The following is a 26,336-nucleotide window of genomic DNA, read 5'->3' on the forward strand; positions in this document are numbered from 1 at the left end:
TGACTTAATTATGATAAGAATAATTAATTTAGATTATGTAGTATGGGACTGAATTCCAGGTTGCAAATTAAAATTTCTCCTTATTGTGCTTGGCGTTTCGTAATATTGTCAAAGTTAAAATATTTCGCATTTTTGTGAAGTTCAGTTTTTAATTTTGAACAGAAATTTTGTCTATCAAGCTTCTTGATTTGTTTATTAGATTGTAATTAGGTACTATATTCAAATGTCAATAATATTTCAAAAAGTCAATCTTTATAATATATTATGGTATTTTTTGTGAAGCTATAAACAAAATTTGACTTTAGTACAAATGAATTTACGAAATTTTTATAAGAAGGCTAACTTCAATCATGTTTCAACTATTAGATTAAAAGCTTTGAAATTTTATTATAAAAATATATGTAATAATAAAATTTTAATTCGAATGAAGTAGAACGGTTATACAAATGATGAGTTTTTAAAACATTTTTTTATATTTTAAATATTTAACATTTTTATATGTTTGAAATATTTATATAAATTGCTAAAATTAAACCTTGAAAATTAAAAACTAGTCATTTTGAAAACTATTATTTCACAATTAATTATTTTTAGAAAAAGTGCGATGTAACAATTTACTCTGTATTTTGAGCTGGTTTTTCTACCAACCACCAAAATACAATAATGCGTCTGATAATTCTTTACTTAAGAATATCGCCTTGTTTCTAAGTAATTATTTTCGTACATCAATGCAAGCTATAATTAATACAAATAAAACATAGTGTTCTGTCATATAATTTGTTATCATAAGTCAACGTGAACTAAAATTCTATATCCAATTTTTTAGCCCACTTAGGCTTTGTTTCAAGTAACATCAGGTGTAATTATCTTAAATTATTAACAGACAACTATCTAAACAATTTACCAATCACAATAATTGTAACACATTATCAAAGAGTGAAATGAGATATATAAAATTTAAAGTGAGTTGATAATAATAATGTAATGCCTATTGAAAAACGTCTGTTACTACTTTTTGCTACAATAAGCCCATTGCTATCCTTCTAGTTACATGTTCTATAAAAGTATTCTCACATATATTTCATATTGATAAATTTTGGATCTTCTATGCAAAAATTCTATCAGAATTATTTTTCAATATAATTTAATCAGCAGGAAACAGATATGTGTTATGTTACTTTTGAGAAAGGTTTTCATTAACAGTCCATAACCTCTGACATTCAACTAAAATACGCGTGGGTTGTATATGGGTGTGCAAGAAAGAAATATTAATCATTTCTATAAATTAATTAATGTTTTATTATATACTTAATTACCTTGGATATGATATTTTTAAAAATAACATAGCAATTTGTGTAAATTAGCGCAAGTAATTAAACTTAAAATACATTTTATTAATCATTATATAATAATGAAACATCAAACCGTAAATAGACTTTGTAAGCTTAATATTACATCTCTTCAATGTTCTTTATTAAAAAATATATAAATATAACGGTGTTAAATGCGTTTCACTTTCCCGTTGGGAATCTTTATTATTCATTTTGTGAAAGTTCATTTAATATCATTTCACATCACAAATTGTAACAGCTATTCTACTTCAATTTCTACTAATGATTTACTCTTGTTATTAATATATTATTATGATAATTAACATCATTAGAGAGAGTGTTAAACTAGTTTCATTTCAAGAAATGGAAATGTATTGAATTTTTTTTGCAAATAATGCGAATTTATATTGACTAATGTGATTGATGAAAATAATAGCAACTGTAAATTTTCTAAATCGATGTACCACATATAATTGATAAAAAATAAAAAAAAGTGTTACATCAAGTAATTTAATTTTTTTATCAAGCAAAACCAGCTATTTTTCATATATTACGAAATTATGTAGGTATAAGTACTTTAATGTTGCATAGATGTTAAAATGTGATATAAAAAGGAAAAATGATTTGCAGTATTAAGACAATTTAACATTTATTACTCCAAGTTAATATTGAATATTTATAAAACCAAATACGAATATTTATAAAAAGACTTGAATTGCTTGGATACAATGTTTTTTTAAGTTTAACTTAAATTTTTCATTTCAACCATCAAAAAACTAGCAAATAATCTTAAAAAAGAATACTATTATTTACACAGTTTCTATTTATAATATTTGAAAAACACTAAACGAACACTTTCAATTTTATGTAAATATATTATAATACCATATAATACTAGTACCATGTACAATACCAATATAAATACATTATAATGACGTTTATAATACAAATACCATTTATCATAGAAACTAAAAGACACAATCCTATAGAGACTGATTTCAGAAAAACATTTGAATTATCTAAATTACGGGGATAATTCTGCCGTAAAATAGACCAAAATGTTATGCAATGTTATCTGTTTATTTAAGATGGTACTAATAACTGTCAAAATGCTATGTATTTAAATGTAACTTCACTCATATGTTATTAAGACACATGGGAAAGGTGCGATTTTTTTTTACCTTTGAGTGATTTCTAGTTTAGGCTTTATATTTAAACGCTTGACAGCACAACAACCACCCAGTATTTTGACAATTTTTGGTATCATTTTATATGAAAAATGACACGTAACCCAGCCTTACTATAACATTGCCCTTAAATCTCAAAATTCGTTTATTCGAACAAGCTTCAAACATAAATATGTCTATTATATGGCATAACTATGTTCCAAATTATGCAGATATTGCAAATGCTAATTAGCTGGTTCAAAATTATTTGTCTGTACTTGAGTTATGGGTTTCAAAATGCAATATCAAAATCAATATTTACTAATCTCATTACCTAAAATTGTTAGGCTAAAACATAACAATCCACCTCTTCAGCTTAATAACTCAATAATATCTATCTGCATTTGTATTAAATGGGAGTCACGGATACATGAACAACTGGAAGAGCAAATAAGATCAATATTGATTTATCGAGAGAAAATCCAATATTGTTCTTTATGGTAAAGTAAATTTGTGACACCTTTGCACCATTAATATAATTCAAAGATCATTTAATTTAACATCGAAAGCTTCTATAAAAACTTCCAAGTTTAAACTTTAGTTGATTACGTATATTAAAACAAAAACTAATCTTATAGAAATGATTTCCAAAAAAATCGAACCAAATCTGCCAAGTCGATTCATTCTACTGCGAGACAACAAGAATATTACACATTTCATTGTTAAAAATATTTATATTTTTATAAAAATGAAAATAAAAACCGATAATGATGTAAAATAAAACTTTCTCACACCATGAAAATTACATCTACTTTACACTGACTTTGATCTGAGTTTTATCCTCTTCCCACCATTTAACTCGATAATTATATGCTTTTATATAAATTGTGTACATTATAATACTATCAAAATTATATCTTTATTAGCAGTTCACTAACGTTTGAATAAGACTTCTTTCTAATATGTCAAACCATAAAAATGATATGAAATTCATTTTTCATGTAATTATATTTTAAATTGATGACTTTGGTCCCTGGAGGGTTTCATATAGGTACTAGTTGAAGTAAAATATATATGACGATATAATGTTGCTATGCGAACAATTTCTTTATACTTCTGTTAGTAAATAGTGACCAATAGACTTGGAAAGCAATGCAAACAATTTACTGTGTGTTTGTAAATAATTTTGCTCTCGCTTTGAAATTAAACATAATATTTTCAATGTGCTTAGAATGAATTTACGGTTTAATTATAACTGCATTTACATCGACTTCATGATATTTTAAATTTTGCTATCATTATTATTTTTCCTAAAAATTCAAAATCTCTATGAGTTTACATATGAATGGTTGCTCCTGTATCGAATGAAGAAATCAAACAAAATATCTTACTTTTGACTCTTTAAAAGCAATGCGGTCTACGGATCATGTTATTGTCTCAATGCAATAATGTAAACTTGTTCGTAAAAACATACTTTACCTTTCTTTCTTTTGGGTCCTATCTTAAATTATGTTTTTTACTCTTCTTGACAACCATGTCATTAACTTCCCGAAGGAGAAGCTTATGTTTTCATAAAAAAATCCGAATTGCCAATTTTATGTTTTCTCGACGTTTCAAGCCATTCTAAATCGAATGAGACCAAATTTGGAAAAAGTATGTGTATGTGTGTATGTGCGTGTATGTGAACAGATTTTTTGTCGTAAATCGTCTTTTTCTCAAAAACGGTTGGACCGATTTCAAAAATTTAAAAGCCATTTGATGTATTTCGATGAGGGCTAGCGTTTCCCAGTTTTGTGTGACGATCGGCCAAGCCGTTTCTTTGTAAATCGCAGAAAAGTGAAAAATTTTTAGTCCACGTTTTAGTCCGCAATTCTTAATCGATTTTGAAAATTCAAAAACCGTTCGAAAGATATTGGTTGGGAATCGTGCTGATTAGTTTTTGGTAAACATCGGCCGGGCCGTTTTCTTGTAATAAAGTTTAAAAAAAAATCGGCGATTTTTATTATTATTATTTTGACAGTAGATACCATAGTCTTCTAGATCATACTAAAATATTACGGCCCTACGACAACTCGTTTAGCTTTAAAAATTCATCAAAGTTTGCAAAAATTAGTATCGTTCTTTTGGCATTTGTCAAAATTAGACCTTTGATCAACGTTTTCTCAGAAACGCCTGAACCGATTTCAGAAATTTAAAAGCCATTTGATGTATCTCAATGAGGACTATCGTTTGTCAGTTACGTGAGACGATCTGCCACATTTAAGCTCAAACTACCGAATCGATTTTAAAAAATCAAAAACTGTTCGAAAGATATTCGTTGGGAATGCTACTGATTAGTTTTAGGTGAAAATCTACCGAGCCGTCTTTTTGTAATTAACTGTTGAAAAAAAAATTTAAGCCCATTTTTTATGGTATTTTTTTGGCGATATATATCAGGGTCTTATAAAACTTACTGAAATATTACGGCCTTACGACAAGTAGTATAATTTTAAAAATTATCATAGTTTGAGAAATAATTTTGACATTTTTTATTATTACAATTAGAGGATTTACTTGGTATAACGATGATAGTACTGGGTCTTAATGAACATACTAAACAATTAAAGTCTTACAAAAAACTGGCTCTATTATAAAAACGATTGATTTTTGAAAATTTGTTTTTAGAAAATACTCAAATACTCAAAGTGTTCGTTCGTTTTCAATTTTGTGTAATAAATCCACTCGGAATACTTTTAATGACTCATAAATTAATTTATTTTTTATTGATTAAGTAAACATATCGGAAAGTTCATGTAACTTGCCTCAAGGCTACATACCAAACCAACTAGTTTATAAATCTATCGAAAATTGTATTGACATGATTATTGAATTAAGCAAATTATATTCTTGTAGATCTCAGTTAGTATTACAGTTAAAATTTCTCAGTTAGTCTTACAGGAAATTGATCTATATTATAATAAACCAGTCATTTTTCAATTACAGCGAAAAAAAACAAATCATATTTGTGAAAAATATATACATAATGAAAATATTATATCATTATTAAAATTATCATTTGATCTTTATTCTATTTTTTATTGTTTTAGAGCCACTAATTTCATACTAGTGTGTATTTACTTATAAATGCTGTAAATAAAAAATATTGTGGCATTATAGAAACATGTACATAGATAAATTTGAAACAGAAAAAGACAAAATATTAAATATATTACGTTTAAAATTTCTTATCAGGATTTAGTGCGTTACTTGTACTGTTTAAATCCCTCTTCAACGTGATAAAGGGCCGTAAAAAAATGTTGGAGCATTTATAGAAATTACTTTTTACCATTTATGCTTTACTGCCTATTAGCTTTATTGTGCGCACGCACCTTACTATTTATTATCACGAAATATTTCTTTTGTTACTTTTGATATCATGCTTAGTTACATTTTCGTTAAAGTCTTTTTCAAATGGTTAATTTCTTAAGTAGAAAGATTACGTCGAGACTTGTACCTAACGAAGGGTATTTTTGTCTGCGGACGTTGTTCTTTTCTAGAAACTAAATCAAAGCGCTATATTGTTGAAACAGTCACAATGACCGCAGTTACCGAGAGGCGAATAGTCCGAGAGGCCTCCGCAGATGCAGGCAATAGGAACTCTACCGCTGCTGCTGGGGCTGATGTTACGGATTCGTCCACGATGAATTCATCAGGAGCGGCGAATGTTACATCGAACGTGGATGCAGTGGCTGCTTCGTTGAATGGAATATTGAAAGGTGGAAGGCTGTGGAAAAGCACCAGCGATTTACCACAGGTATGTTTATATAATAATATAATTACATATATATATATATATATATATATATATATATATGTGTGTGTGTGTGTGTATGTATCATATATATGTATCATAATTTGTTATATAGTATCTACCAGTAAAAAATATATTTGATTGATTTCGGAGCTGATTCGAAATACGGAGAAAAACTTCTTACAAGATAACCATCAGGTTTACTCTTCTGGGATTTTGATGAAACTTCGCATAGTTGTAGAGTTGGTTGTCAAACCGAACACCTTTAAATATTAGAGTCCCTAGAAGCAGTTTAATTAAAAAAATTAAATAAAAATTGATTAAAACTGCGAATAATGCGCTAGGCCCTATATCTCCGCGCGTTGCGCTTCATATCTATGTGCCGAGATAGCCGAGTGGTTGCGGCGCTTATTCTCAACTTTTTGTTCGAGGCCTAGGCTCATAGTCGCCAGTTCGAATTCCGCCAGAATATTTTTTTTATTTATTTTTACATCTATTTGGTTAAATATTATAATAATAATTATTAATTTGTTACATGTACTACACAAATATGTGAAATTTATAAATAGTAGATATTTATGAAAGCATTCTGAAAATAAATATATTTGCAATGCATATTGATAAAATAAAATAAAATAAAATATTTTTTTATAAATGATATCTGTTTAAATTAATCTATCAAAATATCAAACATAAATAAATAATAATATAAAATAAAACTTCAAGGCTTATAATTTGCTGGATGATATTTATCATAAAAGCATGAAAAAAATAAAAATGTATTGCAGTAAGCACACTTTAAAAATGCTGCTGTGTTACATAGACATTTGGCTGTTGTGTTACATAGACATTTGGGAAAGTAAGCGCGGCAACCACTCGGCTATCTCGACACATTTTTATTTAATTTCTTTTAATTAAACCACTTCTCATAGGACTCTAATATTTAAAGGTGTTCGGTTTGACAGCCAACTCTACAACTATGCTAAGTTTCATCAAAATCCCAGAAGAGTAAACCTGATGGTTATCTTGTTAGAATGATAACCGATTAAAGCTTTTATATGAAAAAATACGTTTCAATATTGCGCTTTGAAAAATCTATATTTTTATTTATTTTATCGTATTTTTATTATAGATTTGTCATTTTTTAACTTTTTGTGGTGATGAAAAAAAAATAAAAGCGTTTTTTTAAAAAAATTCAAAATTTACTCCACTATTTTTTAAAACAAAAAAATATATATAAAAACTCTTAAATAAATTATATATATTATATATGTTCAAAAAAATTGATATAGATTGAAAGCATATAAAAAATGTCGCATATTATTCGCTAAATTAACTACAACTACCAAATATTAATGCTTCATATATTAATTGCTTTTTGAAAGCAGTTGAATAAGTGTATCATAAAGTAGCCTCTCCATTTTATTTCTTTTAAATGTAAGATGACCATACGTCTCGGTTTGGCTGGTACAGTCCCAGATTGCTACCTTGTATCCCGGGTTTGTCTAAAAATAATATTTGTCCCGAATTTAAATCTTTCTTTCCGGTTATTTCGAAAACTAATAGGCAAATTAACAAAAATTGTAAAAAAATGAACAAATATTATTTTTGTCAAATTAATTATGAAGAAAATTGGATAGATTTTTATACAAGGATCAAAAGCGAAGAAAACATTTAGATTGAAAAATATAAGGTATAATATAATATCATATATAAAGAAATATTCCATTTAATAGAATAATAAAGTTCTCACTAAAAGTCCGCAATTCTCATTAAAAAAATATTAATATAGGAAAACTGTTTTTTTATTATATCCTTAAATAGCATTTGTTATTACCTTAACTAAAACACCATCAGTCACGGATTTTCATAATTAAAAATTGCTGTCCCGGTTTCAATTTAAAAAATATGGTCACCTATTAAATAGCGTGATCTAATAAATTTATCATGATTCCATAAATTTAATTGGAAAATAACTTAATTAAAAAAAAGATTTCATATACATGTAGTATAGGGTAGCACAATCATTAAAATTTTGTTCAATTTTTCAATATAATATGAAAATATATGAGTTGATCAGGTTTAAAATATTATCTCTTCATTTTATATAATATAATATAACATCCAGAATGTAATTTTGATGATCATTTATTCATTAAAAAAATACAATTATAAACACACACATAAATTTTATTATACATAATAATTATTTTAGAACAAAATATGAAAACAATACATACGTAAAATAATATTATATCGAGAATATCGTTCATATTATTGTTTATCTTCATCATAAATCTTAATACGTAATATAATACGCATTAGTATAAATTCATTAAAATATTCTCTTCATAATTTAATTCATGGATGCGAATTAAATATTCTAAAACTTTGTTATCAAATTATATTATTAATAAGTCAAATTAGCCAAATCAAAGAAAGTTTATTCAAAACTCAATTCAATGTAAGTGTGTGTGATGATCGTGTATGTACGTAATATAATCATTTTAAATGAAGATATATTTTATCCTGATTCTACTATTCGGAGATTTTATGGAGAGCTAAAAAAATATGGTCACCTATTAAATAGTGTGATTCACACTATTTAATAGGTGACGCTTTATATTATCACACTGTGTGATCTATTAAATTTATCATGATTCCATAAATTTGAATTTAAAAATAACTTTATTTAAAAAAATGTTTTTACATACATGTTGTATAGGATATCACAATAATTAAAATATTGGATAATTTGTCAATATAAAATGAAAATATATGAGTTGCATATTTATGATCAGATTTAAAATATGATCTTTTCATTTTATTCAGAAAACATTCAGTATAAAATTTTGATGCTTATTTATTCATTTAAAAAAATACAATTATAAACATACATATAAATATTATTATACATAATAATTATTTTAGAACAAAATATGAAAACAATACATACATAAAATAATATTATATCGGAAATATCGCTCAGATTATTGTTTATCTTCATCATAATTCATCATACCTAATATAATACGTATTTGTATAAATTCATTAAAATATTATGTTCTTAATATTAATTCATGAATGCAAATTATATATTCTAAAATAAAAACTTTGTTATCAAATTATATTATTAATCAAGTCAAATTAGCCAAATCAAAGAAAGTTTATTCAAAATTCAATTCAATGTAATTGTGTGTGTATGTGCAATGTCATTATTTTAAATACTGATATATTTTATCTTGAATCTAAAATTTGAAAATTTTATGGAAGGTTATTTATATAATAGATCATAAAAAATAAATGCTATTATTAACTTCCCGTAGGGTAAGTTATTGTAATGGGCCGAAAATCGGAATTGAAAATTTTTACATTTCTCGACATTTTGAAGGTTTCTGAACGTTTTGGCATACCTCAGAAAAAATGGATGTGTGTGTGTGTGTGTGTGTATGTATGTATGGATACAAATTTCCAGTCACGTTTTAGGACGCACGGATCAACCGATTTGAATGGTTCAAAAAACATTCGATTCCTATTGATAGGGAAAAGAGCTGATTAGTTTTTGGCAAAGGCAGGTCCAGCCGGTTCGGAGATACGGAGCAAAGAGTGCAGAAAATAGAAATCGAATTTTTGAGAGAACGGAGTATCCGATTTGAATGATCTAAAAAACATTCAATTAGTAACGATTGGGAGAAGTGTTTATTAGTTTTTGGCAAAAGCAGGCCCAGCCATTTCAAAGATACGGAGCTAAATATGTAAAAAATTGCAGTTTTTGAGAGAACTAAGCGTCCGATTTAAATGATTCAAAGAACTTTCAGCTTGTCTTAACAAAATAATTGATTTTGGAAAAAAAAAATTTTGTCCCATTTTTTTTTTTTTTTTAGTTTTTTGTATATCGAAAATATTTCAGATTTTATTTTATTATTTATATTATATATCAGTATTCAACGGGAAGTTCCAGCAATTTGCCTTAAGACACGATGCCATAATTGCCTCAAGACAGAATTCCACTTACAGCTAGTTAAAATTTGTATTGTATTGATAAAGTAATTTAACATTGTAAAATTTATTTTAGTTTGCTTCTAATATTTATACAATGTAATGCATAATAACAAATATTAGTAGTTTATTCATCATTGTTTAGCCATAAATTGTCTCTGAAGCAATGAAATATTAAGTATACACAAACATTTTCATGAAAAAAATTACTTATTTATTTACTTATTGGTTCATTTGTTTAGAGTCGCCTAAAAGTAACCGAACTTATACATCAATACTATAGTAATGCGTTATTTCATTAGAAATTTCTCAGATAATTTTATGTTTTATTTATATAATTATATGTTTTATGTAATTCAGGAGGATGCTACTAGTTTTTGTTCCGATGACGATAATGCAAGTCGTAGATCAGTTCGATTTTTCGAAGAAAATGACAATACCCTCCATGGAACATCCGAGGACCGCGATGACGAGACTTCATCGAACCCGAACGACAACCAGGTTGAAGAAGAAAGGACGGCAGAAGAATCATCTGTTGATAACGCACTTGGAAATTACCGTTTAGTCGGAGGTGGCAGTACTTTATATACGACATCAAATATTTTAAGGCCAAATTCGGCTGTAAGACAGCTATTTCCAGTGGTGGATGAACAAACTCAACAATCCAGGTGTGTATTGTTAAAATGTTAAATTAATATAAATAATAATAATTATTATTATTATAGACAACAGGCACGTTCTTGCCTTGTTTCTAACTTAATTTTCATTACATTTTTTTTTCGTGTCATGATTTTCAGTTTTCATCTTCTTATGTTTTCTCATGTCAGACTATCAGTATTTCTACGTTGATAGATAGAAGACAGACTGATGAAAACTACACTCTATAAGTAATTAAGTTGATCAAATGTTTTTTTATACCATGCTATCAATAATTATGTAGTTCAATTTACAAATATTCAATTTACTACATTTCATTTGTTTCCCCTTTTGTCTTTAGTGTTTTTTATTATATTAGCTCTACGCTACTGAGGGTATACTAATTTGTAAACAATTAATTGTAAACAACTCGTAAGCATTCTCTGCTAAATACAAATATATATAGATTGCAGAATAAAATTAAAGTTTAAAAAATTACAAATTTTATTACCCTCTATATGTTTCTCGCGCAACCAACAAATATCTAAAAAATGATAGTATCATTTCCATATTTGTTTAATATATTTTCTTATAGACAATACTCTAAAGAAACTTGGTAGAAATATAAAGTGCTAGTTTTCAATGTACATAAATGGAAATTTAGCACATATTACTAAATCTGGCAGTAATTGTGGGCAAATTAATAGCTGTAATTGTCGTGACTTTCACCCATTTTTTGAGAACTCAAACTATTTGAAGCGTTTCATAAACTGCATTCGAACTTATAAGCAACTGTGTAAAATTTTGCATCATTGTTTCAACTAAGCCATATTATATTTTTCAAACCTTTACCTACATTTACCGTTTACCTAACTTTCCGTAGAGTAAGTTATAGTAATCGCAAAAAAATAAAAAATGAAAATTTTTATATATTTTTACGTTTTTGAATATTTTGGCATACCTTAAAAAAATGTATATATGTGTATGTGTGTGCGGATACAAATTTTCGTCGAAGATTTCGGGAACACGGATCAACCGATTTGAATAATTCGATTCGGTTTGTATTGATAAGGAGACGTGCTGTTTAGTTTTTGGTGAAGGCAGGTCTAGCCGTTCCGAAGATACGGGGCAAAAAGTGCCGAAAACGGTAACTCAGTTTTTAAGAGAACGGAGCGTCCGATTTTAATCATTCAAAAAACATTTTACTTGTATTGACAAGATGAAGAATTGATCAAATTTTCATAAAGGCAGGTCTAGCGGTTTCAAAGATCTAATAAAAAAAAAGTAAAAAAATGCCATTTGGCGGTGAAAAATGATCATTAGACATATGCACATCAAATTTTGTCATTTTTTCTCTATGCAGTTAAAGCAGTACGATTGCAGATTGCAGAATTTCCAAAATATGTCAAAATAAAGAAATCATTTTTTTTTCAAAGACATTTTTTTCAAAAAAAGTAAGTTTTTGTCAAATTCCTAGTTTCTCAAAAATCTAATTTTTTCGAAGTCAATTTTTTTCAAAAATGTTAATCGTTTTTAAAAAAATAATAATATTTGGTACGGGAATTTCCAGCAATTTGCCTTAAGGCTAGATGCCATGCGCTCCACTAGTTTTTCCTCAATTTGCTTTAAGGTACGATACCATTCACCACTAAATTATTATTATGCATAGCTTACAAGGTTGAAACATTTGCATAGTGTTAAATAAAAAAACACTATCCTCCAATACGTTGAACAACTGAAGTTAAGGTTTGATTTAAAACCCAAAATTATTGTTCAGAAAACATAATCTACAGAATATTATCTGTCCATTGACATGCATTCTCTATTTTTTCTTTTAAACTGACTGTAATTAACCTTCCCAGGTATCTGGTTACTTCTGATAACCTTCGAGCGTTCGACGAGTCAAAGAGAACCAGACCGCTGGCTCCCGTTAATAAAGAGACTGATGAGGAGGCGGCGATCAGGAGAACTATCGAACGGAACGCTTTGAGGAGGTCGCTCATCAAGTACGAGCCGAAGCGAAAACAACAAAAGCAACCTGAAACCACCAGCTTGGAGGAGAGGATCAGACAGCTGACCTGTGTCGAGGACGACATTGAAGATGAGGTACGAAGTTTATTATTTGTAACAGTACTTTTAATGGAGTTACTACGATATTATTTTATAGGTTAATTTTATATTTACGAATAACTTTTTTTAAATAGCCAATTATACAAGTTCTTACAAAAATTTATATTGCAAGACATGTTCTAATTGAGTATGATAATATAAGTGAGCTAGAAGCTTGTTCTAACAGTTTTTTTATTAGTTAATAAATCTTAAGATCCACTGATTATATTTCTACGAAATAAAGATGTAGTGTATCTAGTTGTAGTAGCTATTCCTCGTCCGATTCGTGTAAGAATAATTTCACAACTGCTGTTCATTATTTCACAATTAATCCATTTCTAGAAAAAGTGCTGCGTTACAATTTATTTCGCGTTTCGGGCAAGTAGTAACAACAAAGAATATTCGTATTTAAGAAAATTGACTTGTTTCTAGTAATTAGTTTCATTTATCCACGCAAACTAGAATTAATACAAAAAACATATAGCCTCTTTTAATATAAGTCTTTATCATAAATCAACGAAAACTACATTTTTTAACATAATAAGAATAAAAAATATAGTGTCTCCTGTAACAATTTACATTTTCCCACTTCCGACTAACTGTACATTCCCTCCAATCTTCTTCACTTGAATTTGTGTATAATTCTTGTATGTTATAACTAGCCCTGAAAGGTTGGTTTCAACTAACGCCAGGTGTATTTTTTTGTTTCTAAGTAATTAATTTCATTCATCTACACAAACTATAATTAATACAAAAAATATAGTGCTTCTCTTAATATAATTTTTTATCATAAATCAGCGTAAACTATATTTTTTAACATAATAAGAATAAAAGATAAAGTGTCTCCTATAACAAGTTACATTTTCTTACATCTGACTAACTGTACATTTTCTCCAATCTTCACATGAATTTGTGTATAATTCTTTTATGTTATAACTAGCCCCTAATATAGTAGTAATTATTATTAATTTTGACTTTAAAATTTGCATAATATTTGGTATTAAAATTTGTTTAAATTAAATAAATTTTCATAAACGTTTTCAGTTTTTTAAAATACTCTTTATTATATTGTAAGAATTCGTTAACTTGAACTAGATAAATATAGATGTATATTGAAAAATATATTTATTATCGACATTTCATTAAGCATGAGACATTGTTTATTATTGAAACTTCAATGAAATAAATGAAAATTAAAGCAAATAATTTTTGAATATTTATATGATCAAATAAAAACTCATTCTGTTGTTTCTGTTATTTCAAATTTAAATACATGGAGAATAAAATATATATCAAAACCCATTAATTACGATCATAGCTATTTATAGATAGAAAATATGCCAACATATTTCAATAACGTTTCTCTTTCAATTACATTTACATACATGAAAGCAATTTATTGAATTATTTTGCATATGTAATAAATAATAATCATTATTTGTATGTAGTTTTATTTTGTACAAGAAGGGAGATTATTATTCACATTTTAGTTATAGAATCAGTTAAAATATTTAAATAGAAAACAATTGCAGTAAATTTACAAATATCATACATTTTTAGTGAAACCCCTAATTTATTTTTTATAAATTTTCTTTCAATTTGAAATTACAGATCTTTTTATCTTAAGATTCAGATTCAGATTCTAAATTTATTATCAAAAGAAATGGAAATTTACCGACCTATAAACTGAAAAGTATTGCAATTTCAGTAAGTAGGTATCCAGTAGATACTATCCACTAATTGTTTGCTGAGATAATAAACATCTAAATTACATTAATTTAAATATATTAGGGAATCATCTGATTGTTACTAATAGTCACTAAAGAATATGCTGTTGAAGTAAAAAAAAAAACATCAATATTACTTCAGATTATGGCCTCGTGAATGCATCGTTAACACTTACCATGAAGTATATTTGCTTTAAATACTTATTGCCGCGGTTTCCAAACTGTGGGACGCTTTTCCTCAGTTGGAAGCTAGGTTGTTGCAAGAAGAGCATACTGCTGTTACCAAATAAACATACAAATTTGGAAAATGAACAGAAAAATTAAAATCATATAGAGAAAATATGAGAGAATAATTATTTTGTATGCATATTTCTACATAATATTAAATATTATTAATTTGTAGTCTGATAATATCAGTTGAGTATTTATGAAATGAAATTGCTAAAAAATCTAAAGGGGGGACAACAATTTTTTTAATTACAAAGGAGTGAGGTGCGAAAATGGTTGGAAACCACTGACTTATTGCTACAATAGTAAAATATATAAATAATCATTTCCAGGCCAAACCGGAGGAACGGGATAGTCCATCCGGCGAAGAAGCCTCTGACACAGCACCCGCGCCCACTTCGAAGCGAAATTCATACCCTACCCAGGCGCAGCTGGCAGCGAATCACATCAATAACCCGACTGGCGCTGGCGGTGCTCCAATTTCTAGTTTCTCTCCCTGCTCATCTAGTAGTATTTCTTCGACGTCGTCGTCTTCTAATAGTTCATCGTCCGCTTACAGGAAGATAACAGAACTGTTTACCAGAAAATCGACTACACATGAAAAGATACCTGAGGCAAATGAGCGGGAAGATCAGGATAATCCGATAGTGCTTATGCCTCAAGGAAATGCGGTACGTTATGAATTTGTTGTTTTTTATTCCAACTAAAACCTATGATGCTCAGTATGTAACGTATTATCAAGAAACTTATATATTTACATAAAGCTGCTTTTATTCAGATGCTTTTGAGTTAATATTTGTGTTATATATGGAATGCGTTAGGTTACTGAAATATTATTGTCTACCGCAGAAGTATTACAATAGATTATAGCGTATCGCAAATAATCCGATTTATTACATTAATAATAATATAATTCATATTAAAGATTATCTATAATAATAAAATAACTATCATTATATTATGCGTGCGGAATTGTAGTATGTTTATAATTAGATAATACGTTTGTTAATTTCCTGCTTTAATTTTACTCTGACCATATATGTCCAACTGTTATAATTTAGTATCATAGTTCATGAGGATAAATATTATTTGTAACATTTTGAAATTTGAAAATAAGTTTTGGTTCTCTGAAAAGCTGCACTGATTTGTAAGATGGCGATTTTACTTTTCAATATATACAATTTTGCTTCTTTTTAACTTCCTGTAGAGTAAGTTATAGTAATACCAAAAAAATCAAGAATGAATTTTTTGCATAACTTTACGTTTCAAAGGTTTTTGAATATTTTGGTATACCTCAGAAAGAATCTGTGTACGTGTGTGTAGTATATATATATATGCGCGGATACAATTTTTTATCGACGATTTCGAGAACACGGATCAATTGATTTGAATAATTCAAAAATTATTTAGTTTCTATTCATGGGATGACGTGCCGATTAGTTTTTTGCCGAGTCATATCCAATCGTATCGAATATACTGGACAAAAAGTGCCGAAAATAGTAATTCAATTTTTAAGCGAACGGAGTGCCCCATTTGAAAGATTAAAAAAACAATTTACTTGAATTGACGAAATGAAGATCAATTTTCGGGAAGACATGTCTAGCCGTTTTGGAGTTTCAATGAAAAAGTAATAAAAAATGTCCTTTTGCTGTCAATAAAGATCATTAGTCATATGCGCATCTAATTATCAGATGTTTTACATAGATTTTAATAAAAAGTGCAGGTTCTGTTAACATTTCCATGAGTTCTGAATCAAGATTTATAATGATGAACCGTTAGACACCATCGCGCTTCATAATTATCAAAAAAGATAAAAATAATTGGTATTCGTATTTTGCCTTGAGGCAAGTTACATGAACTTCCGGACAGTAAACATATTGATATTTCTTGTAAGAATTCATGTAATTTATTCCAATCATTTAAATTGTTCTGTATGAGTGTCCTCGCATATCCTAGTCAAAGAATGAAAATCTTATGATGAATGCTCCATCTGAGAGCATCGGTGAGGCCCAGCCAAAAGGGTGGATAAATAGTGATTTTTTGCAATATCTAAGAATATTCGTCAAAGACACATGTGCAAACATTCCAAAGAGTGTAGATGGCTACATATATGATCAATGCAGGTTATTTTGAAATGTTCGGTACTAGGTGCCACTGTTTCAAATCATAATCTTTGATAACAAAGTTTGATTGATAGTATTAATTATTTTTTATTAATTATTTTAATTTAGGTTGATTTCTAACTTTGTTATCTAACATAAATCATAATTTAATAAACATTTCGTAAAATATTTTTTTATATGTTTATAAATAACCTTAGGTGTCCGCCACTAGGGGACTTTCCCCTTATTGGTTTAGTATGTTCATTCAGACCAAGTATTCTATCTTTATACCAAGTAAATCGTCTAATTTTAATTTTAACAACCGTCAAAAAAACTACTCATTTTCTCAAACTTCGATGAATTTTTAAAATTAAACTACTTGTCATAAGGACGCAATATTTCAGTAAGTTTTATAAGACCATGTTATATATCGCCAAAAAGTTCCATAAAAATCGTCTTACTTTTTTTTTTCAACTGTTAATTACAAGAAAATGGCTCGGTAGATTTTCACGGAAAATAATAAGTATCATCTGTCGAACAGTTTTTGATTATTTAAAATCGATTCGTTAGTATGAGCTTAAATGTGGACAAACAATTCAACACTTTTTTCCAAATTACAAAGAAACGGTTCAGCATATCAATTTAAATACATCAAATGGCTTTTAAATTTCTGAAATCGGTTCAGACGTTTTTGAGCAAACGTCGATGTCTAATTTTGACAAACGCCAAGAAAACGATACTAATTTTTGCAAACTTTGTCGAATTTTTAAAATTAAACGACTTGTCGTAGGGCCGTAATATTTTAGTATGATTTATGACTGCGGTACCTACCGTAAAAAAATTTATAAAATTCATCGAAAAAATTTTTATAACACCTTATTATAAGAAAACGACTCGGTCGATCTTTACCAAAACTAATCAGAACGATTCCCAACCAATATTTTTCGAACGGTTTTTGAATTTTCAAAAACGATTCAGATTTGCGGGCTAAAACGTGGACCGGCTTGGCCGATCGACGAACGGCTTGGCCGATCGTTGCACAAAACTGACAAACAATAGTCCTCATCGAGTTACATCGAATGACTTTTAAATTTTTGAAATCGGTCCAGCCGTTTTTGAGAAAACGTCGATTTACGGCAAAAAATCTGTTCACATACACACATTCATACTTTTCCCAAATTAGGTCTCATTTGATTCAGAATGGCTTGAAAGCTCGAGAAATCATAAAATTAGCGAATCGATTTTTTTATGAAAACATAAACTTCGGGAAGTTAAACATGTCATTTGACTGTCAATAATGATCATTAGACATATGTGCATCCAATTATCAGATATTTTATAGAGATTTTAATAAAAAGTTCAAATTCCTTTTACATTTCCATGGGTTCCGTATCAAGATTTATAATTTTTAGCTGTAACACTGCAACGCGGCCCTTATTCGCTTCATAATTATCAAATAAAAAATCAAAATAAGAAAATTTAAAGTTCTCAAAAAACTTTAAAGCGTTTAAAAAGTTTAAGTTGCGGTACTGGAAGTTTACTAGACTTTATATTATTCTTACCAAATATCACATAAAATTTTATTATTTTGATTGCTATTCATATTATCTATAAAAACATTAATATGGTCAATTAATCTATTTGACAGAATTGCAAATGTCCCTCGACGGCTCCTGATCTTGGCAATGGGCAACCTCATCAGCACATGCAATACGCCCCTCAGCCAGGAATGCTGCTACAAACGGGTGCGCACGTGCCTTTGGCAAACAGAACTTCTACGGCATCCGAATCAAGGAAACAGTTTCTATCGTCTCTTGCACCGCTTACGGCTTGTGTCAGCGCTAATCACCATGCCATGGGCAATCACGATGACTATTATTATCAGGTATACATCATTTTATTATAAGTACTATTTGTTATTTAATAATGTATGGTATTGATTTAATTGTTTACTTGAACCTTGTATTGCTGTTTTATATTCAGATATTACTTAAGTAATTGGTTAGCTATTTATTGTTGTATATAATTTTCAATGTAACAGAACACGATTATTAACTTCCCGTAGGGTAAGTTATTTTAATGGGCCGAAAATCGAAATTGAACAGTTGTTTAGATTGAATATTAGTTAAATTTTCTATACAAACCGACAGGATAAAATATATATTGCTTTACGATCTTTTTACTGTAAATATGTTAAACTGATTGGTGTAACAATTAGTTTTTTTTTAAATTATTAATTAATTTTATTTGAGAACGAGTAACTATGACTGAAATATTTAAGTCTATTTTTTAATTTCCGTAGGGTAGTTATAGTAATGGGCCGAAAATAGAAAATGTTTTTTTTGCATTTCTCTATGTTTTGAAGGTTTCTGAACATTTTGGCATACCTCAGAAAAAATTGATGTGTGTGTGTGTGTTTTGTGTGTCCGCATTTTTTAACTTCCCGTAGGGTAAGTTATTGTAATGGGCCGAAAATCGGAATTGAAAATTTTTACATTTCTCGACGTTTTGAAGGTTTCTGAACATTTTGGCATACCTCAGAAAAAATGGATGTGTGTGTGTGTGTGTGTATGTGTGTGTGTGTATGTATGTGTGGATACAAATTTCCAGTCACGTTTTAGGGCGCACGGATCAACCGATTTGAATGGTTCAAAAAACATTCGATTCCTATTGATAGGGAAAAGAGCTGATTAGTTTTTGGCAAAGGCAGGTCCAGCCGTTTCGGAGATACGGAGCAAAGAGTGCGGAAAATAGAAATCGAATTTTTGAGAGAACGAAGTATCCGATTTGAATGATCTAAAAAACATTCAATTAGTAATGATTGGGAGAAGTGTTTATTAGTTTTTGGCAAAGGCAGGCCCAGCCATCTCAAAGATACGGAGCTAAATATGTAAAAAATGGCAGTTTTTGAGAGAACTAAGCGTCCGATTTGAATGATTCAAAAAACTTTCTGCTTGTCTTAACAAAATAATTGATTTTGGAAAAAAAAATTTTTGTTCGATTTTTTTTTTTTTTTTTAGTTTTTTGTTGAAACAAATAATTTCAACTTTGCAATTCAGTTTATATAATTCTTATAAATATTAGACAATGTTACAATATTTATAATAATCTATTTGAAAACATTCAGTATTCCTCGAACATTTCGTTACGGTACGGGAAGTTCCATCAATTTGCCTTAAGGCACGATGCCACCCACCCCACTAGTTCGTTCATGTTTTCGGGCGCCGGAATCAACCGATCATTCAAGGTTTAAAAAACTTTTTGCTTGTGTTGAAATAATTGCTTTTGAAAAAAAAATTATTTAATTTTTTTTTATTGTATTTTTTTTTGAATATCGAAAATGATTGAAATTTCAATGTTAATTTTTGTTAAAGTTCTAAAGCTTACTTATATACTTTAAGTGAATAATTTCAACTTTGCAAATGAGTTTATATAATTCTTATAAATATTAGACAATGTTACAATATTTATATTAATCTATTTGAAAACATTTAATATTCCTCGAACACTTTGTTAGGGTATGGAAAGTTCCAGCAATTTGCCTTAAAGCACGATGCCATACAGATTTAGTTAAGTTTAAGTTTGCTTATAATGCCAGATATTTATTAGTTTGAAATACTTATGGTTGATAGCAGTTTAACTTTACTAATTAATGATTCTTTTTAAATTTTACTATACTTAATTATAACAATTTTAAATTTACTTTATGTGCAATGTAGATTTAAATAGTAAGTGAACTTTGAATAAGAAGCACATTGTATCGTTGCTTTAATATATTGCTTCGATATTTACAAAATTATTTTACAGCTTAACTAACAATAAGTGTTTTCAGCAAACGTTTCTTTAATTGTTACAAACATCGAATAACTTACACTGTGCCCTTACACTTTTTATTACACTTAATAGTATATTTTTGTTTTACTTAGAGTTACTTATTCTAAATAATAATGAATTAGTGTATGAATAAGACAATGAAGTTATTGAATAAAAAATAATTTGTATTTGATATTTTTCATTTTTAGTTAAGTCGACCTGGCGAGCGTGTAAGTGTTGCTAGCAGCGGTACACAATGTTCCGAATATAGTCTTGGAGACATTGATGAAGTGTTGATGAAAACTATTGCGCCTGCTCCCCCTGCTGTTGGCGTTCAACAGCAAGATGGCGAGCAGGTGGCACCTGATGTTATTGCAGGTAAATGTCGATTTTTTATAAAATATGAAATATATCACATATCACATATATAACGAAGTTGATTTGAAAATTCAGCATTAATAAATCAAAAATGAACTTGGTCTTAACAAAAAATTCAATATTAATCTATTTTTTAATACATAATGTTATTCACCACTACATAAATACCCTACTTCACTCATTCTCTACAAATATTCAGTATTTATTTTTCAATTGATAATTTTGGTTTATTCGCAGGAACCCCTGGTACTCCTGGATCTCAAGAATTGCCAATCCAAGATGAATTAGCTGCATTTGTTCAGCAAGATGCTAGTCGTATAGAACGAATAAAGAAACGATACGGTGCAGCAGAATCTATAAATACTAACAACGCAAGTGGATCTGATGATGAGCATGATGACTACGGCTTCAACAGACGTCCATCTGTGCGGGGAATCAAACCTAGGTAAATAGAAATGATTTATTAAATTGATGAGAAATCATGATATTTATTGATACGAAAACTGAACGCCTCATAGTATTTATTGATTCATTGATTTTTCACAAATATTGTCATTTCGATTCTAGTTACGCGTTAAATTTATTATGGCACCGAAAAATGTTGTTCGCTGCCATACTCCTGTATTTGATATTCATGTATTTGATATTGGCTACATTGAGTTATAGAGATGTTTTTTAATTGATGCTAAAAGATGGACTAGATAATATTGCTATATATAATATTGATATTAATTGAGATCATTGACTGCTGCAACCCACATTTAGTTAGAAGCAAGTTGTGTAGAAAAAGGTGTACTTTTGCATCAATTGTTTCTCTAGTGAAAATAAAATAAAATTGATTATTCATTCAACGTTTTTTAATTTGATTTTAGTGTTCTTTGGGTATTTAATTTTTCATTATTTGTTATAATATGTAACTATTTTACTCAAAATATTAAGAACTTACTAACTGATGATATCTGAATCTATTGATGTCATTATAATATTTGCCTATTTGTTCATTTTGTCCTTTTATAATAGACAATTTTAAATTAACTATAAAAAGTATTTTGAAGCACCAGTTTCACAATATATTCTGAAATTGAAACTTTATTCATGAAATATGCCTTTCCAGATTTGGATCAACTACGGAAATTCTACAACAGATGCAAACTCAGCTACAATCACCGCCGTCTACTTTAACCAAGAATCAACATATACATCCGCCAGCACAGCACCAGCCAATGCCAATTCAAAAACAACTTCCTAATCAACCACTACCGCAACCTGCTGCTGCAAATGTTGCGGCAGCCGCTGCTCAACAACAAGCACAATGGTATTATCATTACCAAGATCGAGATGGTAATCACAGGCATAGTTATCACCAGGAAGAAAATATGTACCAGAATATCTACGATCGCCATCCACATTACGGTATGCACCATCAACATCCTCATCAGCACCATCCGAATTACACGGCTGCAAGGAGTCCTAGTCGCGGTAGGCCTGAGTCTCCACCTCCTTTGAGAAATTATCACCAAACTATGGTACTGATACCGTATAATAATCAAGAAGCAGGATATGTGCACCAGCCTCATTACTCCACGAATGAAGTACATGCAACGGAAATGAGGATGCATGATAGGACCCAAGATAGGTAAATACTCAACTTATTTACATATCACTGAAAAAAAATTAATATTAGCGTTACTAATATGTAATACTAACATACATATTTTTTGTATATTATTTTATAATAACAAATTATAATTTTAACGTTTTTAGATATAGGCGGTCGTATCCAATGATGGAATATCACCATCATCAACAGCAGTCTCTTATTCACGTTGGCCAACAAATGATTCGTCTTCCCATGCCTAACAATGCTAATGTGCTACCTCCTGGTAATGCCCCAACAGGTAAAAACATTAAAATTTTTAATATATACAAGCGTCACCTATAGTCAGCATCCATATAACGACTTATGTGGACGCCTATAGAAGCGTTATGGATGTTTTTAGTTATATTTCTTTATTCAAAATTTGTACTATTAAATCAAAATATAATTTCTAATAATCTTTTTATTTTTTTTTTCAAAACAGGTTATGCATCACCTAGCCAAGTTCAATTACACTTAGTAACCGGACCTGGCCCTAGACCAGCTTATCCTATGCGATACAGTGGACCCCAGCGACAATATTCCGACTCTCCACCCGGTAGAAATCAGCAGCCTCAATACGCAAATACTGCTGAGCAACAACAGCAACAATATGGAGATCAACCCCATGAGGCTTCAAAATATTCAACGTTGACCAAATACCCTGAACGAGGAGTGCCGGAAGGCGCTGCTGCTATCACCGTTCCTCCTCAGCAAGATGGGTACACGATAACATCCCCGACTGGAGGCAGTCAGACAAACATAGCACCTGCAACAGATTCTTCGGCGCCGGTATTCTATGCGATGAACGTCTGACAGGGACAATAGGTTACGGTGAGCATTGAATTTTATCAGTCTCTGGATGAAAAATCCACGTTGACTTGAGGCGTAGTTCCGTTGCCTTCTATAATTAGAGGCGAGCTGAGGTAGGGCTCAGAAGGTGCGTCGGCGTCAGCCTAATCTGGTTTATAAATTCTTTTGATACTCTCATGATTCGAAGGTCTATAATATATCTTTGTAAAGAATTTTGCGGCAAAGTTGATATCTAACCAGCAGTCGAAACCTCAAGTGTCATTTAGACACAGGCACATATATTTGTTTGAATGTTACTATATAATTAAGAATCTTTTATTAAAAATAAGTCGTATTTTTATCTTTAGATTGACACTTGACGAGACTGGCGTAAGAGATGTAATAAAATTACGTCTTAGTAGGGTGTTTGTTACATAGGCGAAAGTTTATATATTTAAATAATATTCAATTATCCTAATATGTTTATTGATATGATATGTATGATATTATTTGTGAGGTTATCCAGATGATGTTTATATCGTTAACATTAACCCTTTCGTTACGATAGTGGTTTCGGAGTGGCGCTGCTGTACGGAACGACAAGCTGCCCAGCCGGGTTTTTTGAATTTTAAAACTTTTCAATCATTATCAATAAAAATGTATTTAAAATACATGTGTAAAAGACTAATGGACTGATTCTGCAGCACAGCAGATGTATTTTCTGTGTGTTCCGACATATGTTATGAAGCTAGGTCAGAAAGACCCTGTTATCTAAGATCGTTTTTTGACTTTTGTGCGGTTTCTAGGTTATGTTTTCTAACTGACAATCTGAGAAAAACGCCTGGCTGAAACATTGGTCTGTTGTACGGCAGAATCGGTCCATAAAAATTATAATAGTGATTTAGAATTTTCAGTAGTGATGAATCTTGAAGCAAAGGTCGGCACATTGAATGTCTAAAAGCTACACCCGTACACATGTATATAGTTATGTGGATGTCGCCTATATGCTACGCTCGTAGTGAAAGGGTTAATAATTGTTTTCACTTGTAAGATAAGTTTGATACATAAATATGCGAATGTGCAATGTTTGCCATTATTAACATATCGTTTCAAGTTTATTCTGCGTTATTATTTGCAACTTCATATTATTCAACTGACGCCTAAAATGAAGAAGAAAATTCATAATCAAAAACGCTACATTTTTACATAGACTTTCAATTTCGTGCGTATTTCAAACATTCCTAAAAATGTTCAAGAATTGAACCAAAACATTACTATACCATTTAAATTAATAATAATACCTCTAATTATTACAAAGATAGCAAAGTATTATCGAGAAGGATTGAATAGGCAATATGTGTTTAAAGAACTCTGTCGTTTGAGCCAAATATAGATGTTATTATTGTAAATATATAGTGAAGTAAATTTTAATAAAAACTATTAAATTACAATACCAAACTCTATAGAGCTAGTCAAATGTAAAGAAGAGTATTTGATCAAATTCTATCAGTATTAAAAAAAAATTAAAAATTATTAATATGACAAATTTTATAAGATGTATTAAAAAATCACGTTAATTTTTTACTGATGTTACGAAACACCATAGATATGTAGTGGGCTCAAACTGCTTCCAAGTAAATGCACAAAAGTCAGTTATACATATCATATGTGTTGACATGGTAACTGAAAGTCAGTGAATATTTCTTCGCAAAACCCAGTACGGTGTAATTAGATATTGATAGTTGTTACAGAAATCTGTATTACTAATTGATACATAATAATGAAATAAATTTCTATTTGTATTAAATTTTCCAGTTTGGGGAAAATAATTTCAATTCCAAGTCTTTATTATATTGCAATTAAATTTTTCTTTCAAACCAAAGTTATATTGCTAATCAAAATTTTATATTTACTCCTATAGCTTTTAGTTATTCGTAATTGAAACACATACCTATTGCGTGTATATCTATTTTATATTGTATATAGGACATATTATTTTTGTTATGTATATACTGTTGTTATATTAATTGATTAATTAGTACTTATTATTTTAAGATGCACCAAAACTGCAATTTAATTCCAATTTTAATATTATTGCTCGCATTAAATTATTATTTTATATTATACATATTTTATACGTATTATGTCTATGTATTATTAATCATTTTATTTAATTTAATTTGACAATGGAGCTGTTCGTCTCTAATTGCAAAAAATTATAGATGCGCAACTTTCGTAACAATCTTAAACAGGCTGTTTAACTTACAATGCAAAAATTTTATTGGAGGCACAGTTTTTAAAATAATAATAGTAAGTTTATATACTATTTAGTTTATACTTTAATTTGGTGAGAAATGGGGTTTTTTACTTTGGATTTATATAATATTTATTTATTCTATCCGTTGAGATTTTGGCGACAGAAAGTTACCATCGATAGAACTAGATGCGTCAAATTGTCCATTGATTCTTACATAATAGCTGATTTGCAGGATTATCCTATTGTACAAATATTTTATATTATATAAAATGATCAAAAATGACTTGCAGAAAGAGTAATTTTACCAAAATATGTAGGATTGAATTTTAAAATCTGAAGACATAACTGTTTTTGAAAGCGAACTGGGTACCA

The 26,336-nt window shown here is 29.1% G+C and overlaps 1 protein-coding gene across 1 annotated transcript; it reads left to right on the top strand.

The window, feature by feature from the left end:
• Positions 1-6,033: 6,033 nt before the first annotated feature.
• On the top strand, positions 6,034-23,731 carry LOC113369733 (the record flags this gene model as incomplete). Its single annotated transcript, XM_026610296.1, has 10 exons — positions 6,034-6,290; positions 10,647-10,954; positions 12,785-13,028; positions 15,319-15,657; positions 18,737-18,973; positions 21,111-21,279; positions 21,517-21,724; positions 22,394-22,915; positions 23,044-23,177; positions 23,361-23,731. Coding segments are annotated over 10 exons (2,789 nt in total), but the record flags the coding sequence as incomplete, so codon positions are not given.
• Between the last annotated feature and the right edge of the window lie 2,605 nt (positions 23,732-26,336).

This window comes from Ctenocephalides felis, unplaced genomic scaffold (genome assembly GCF_003426905.1).
Source record: "Ctenocephalides felis isolate EL2017-DRISC unplaced genomic scaffold, ASM342690v1 CF-g0.4_SCAFFOLD_01471, whole genome shotgun sequence".
In the NCBI taxonomy this organism is placed as follows: Eukaryota; Metazoa; Arthropoda; class Insecta; order Siphonaptera; family Pulicidae; genus Ctenocephalides; species Ctenocephalides felis.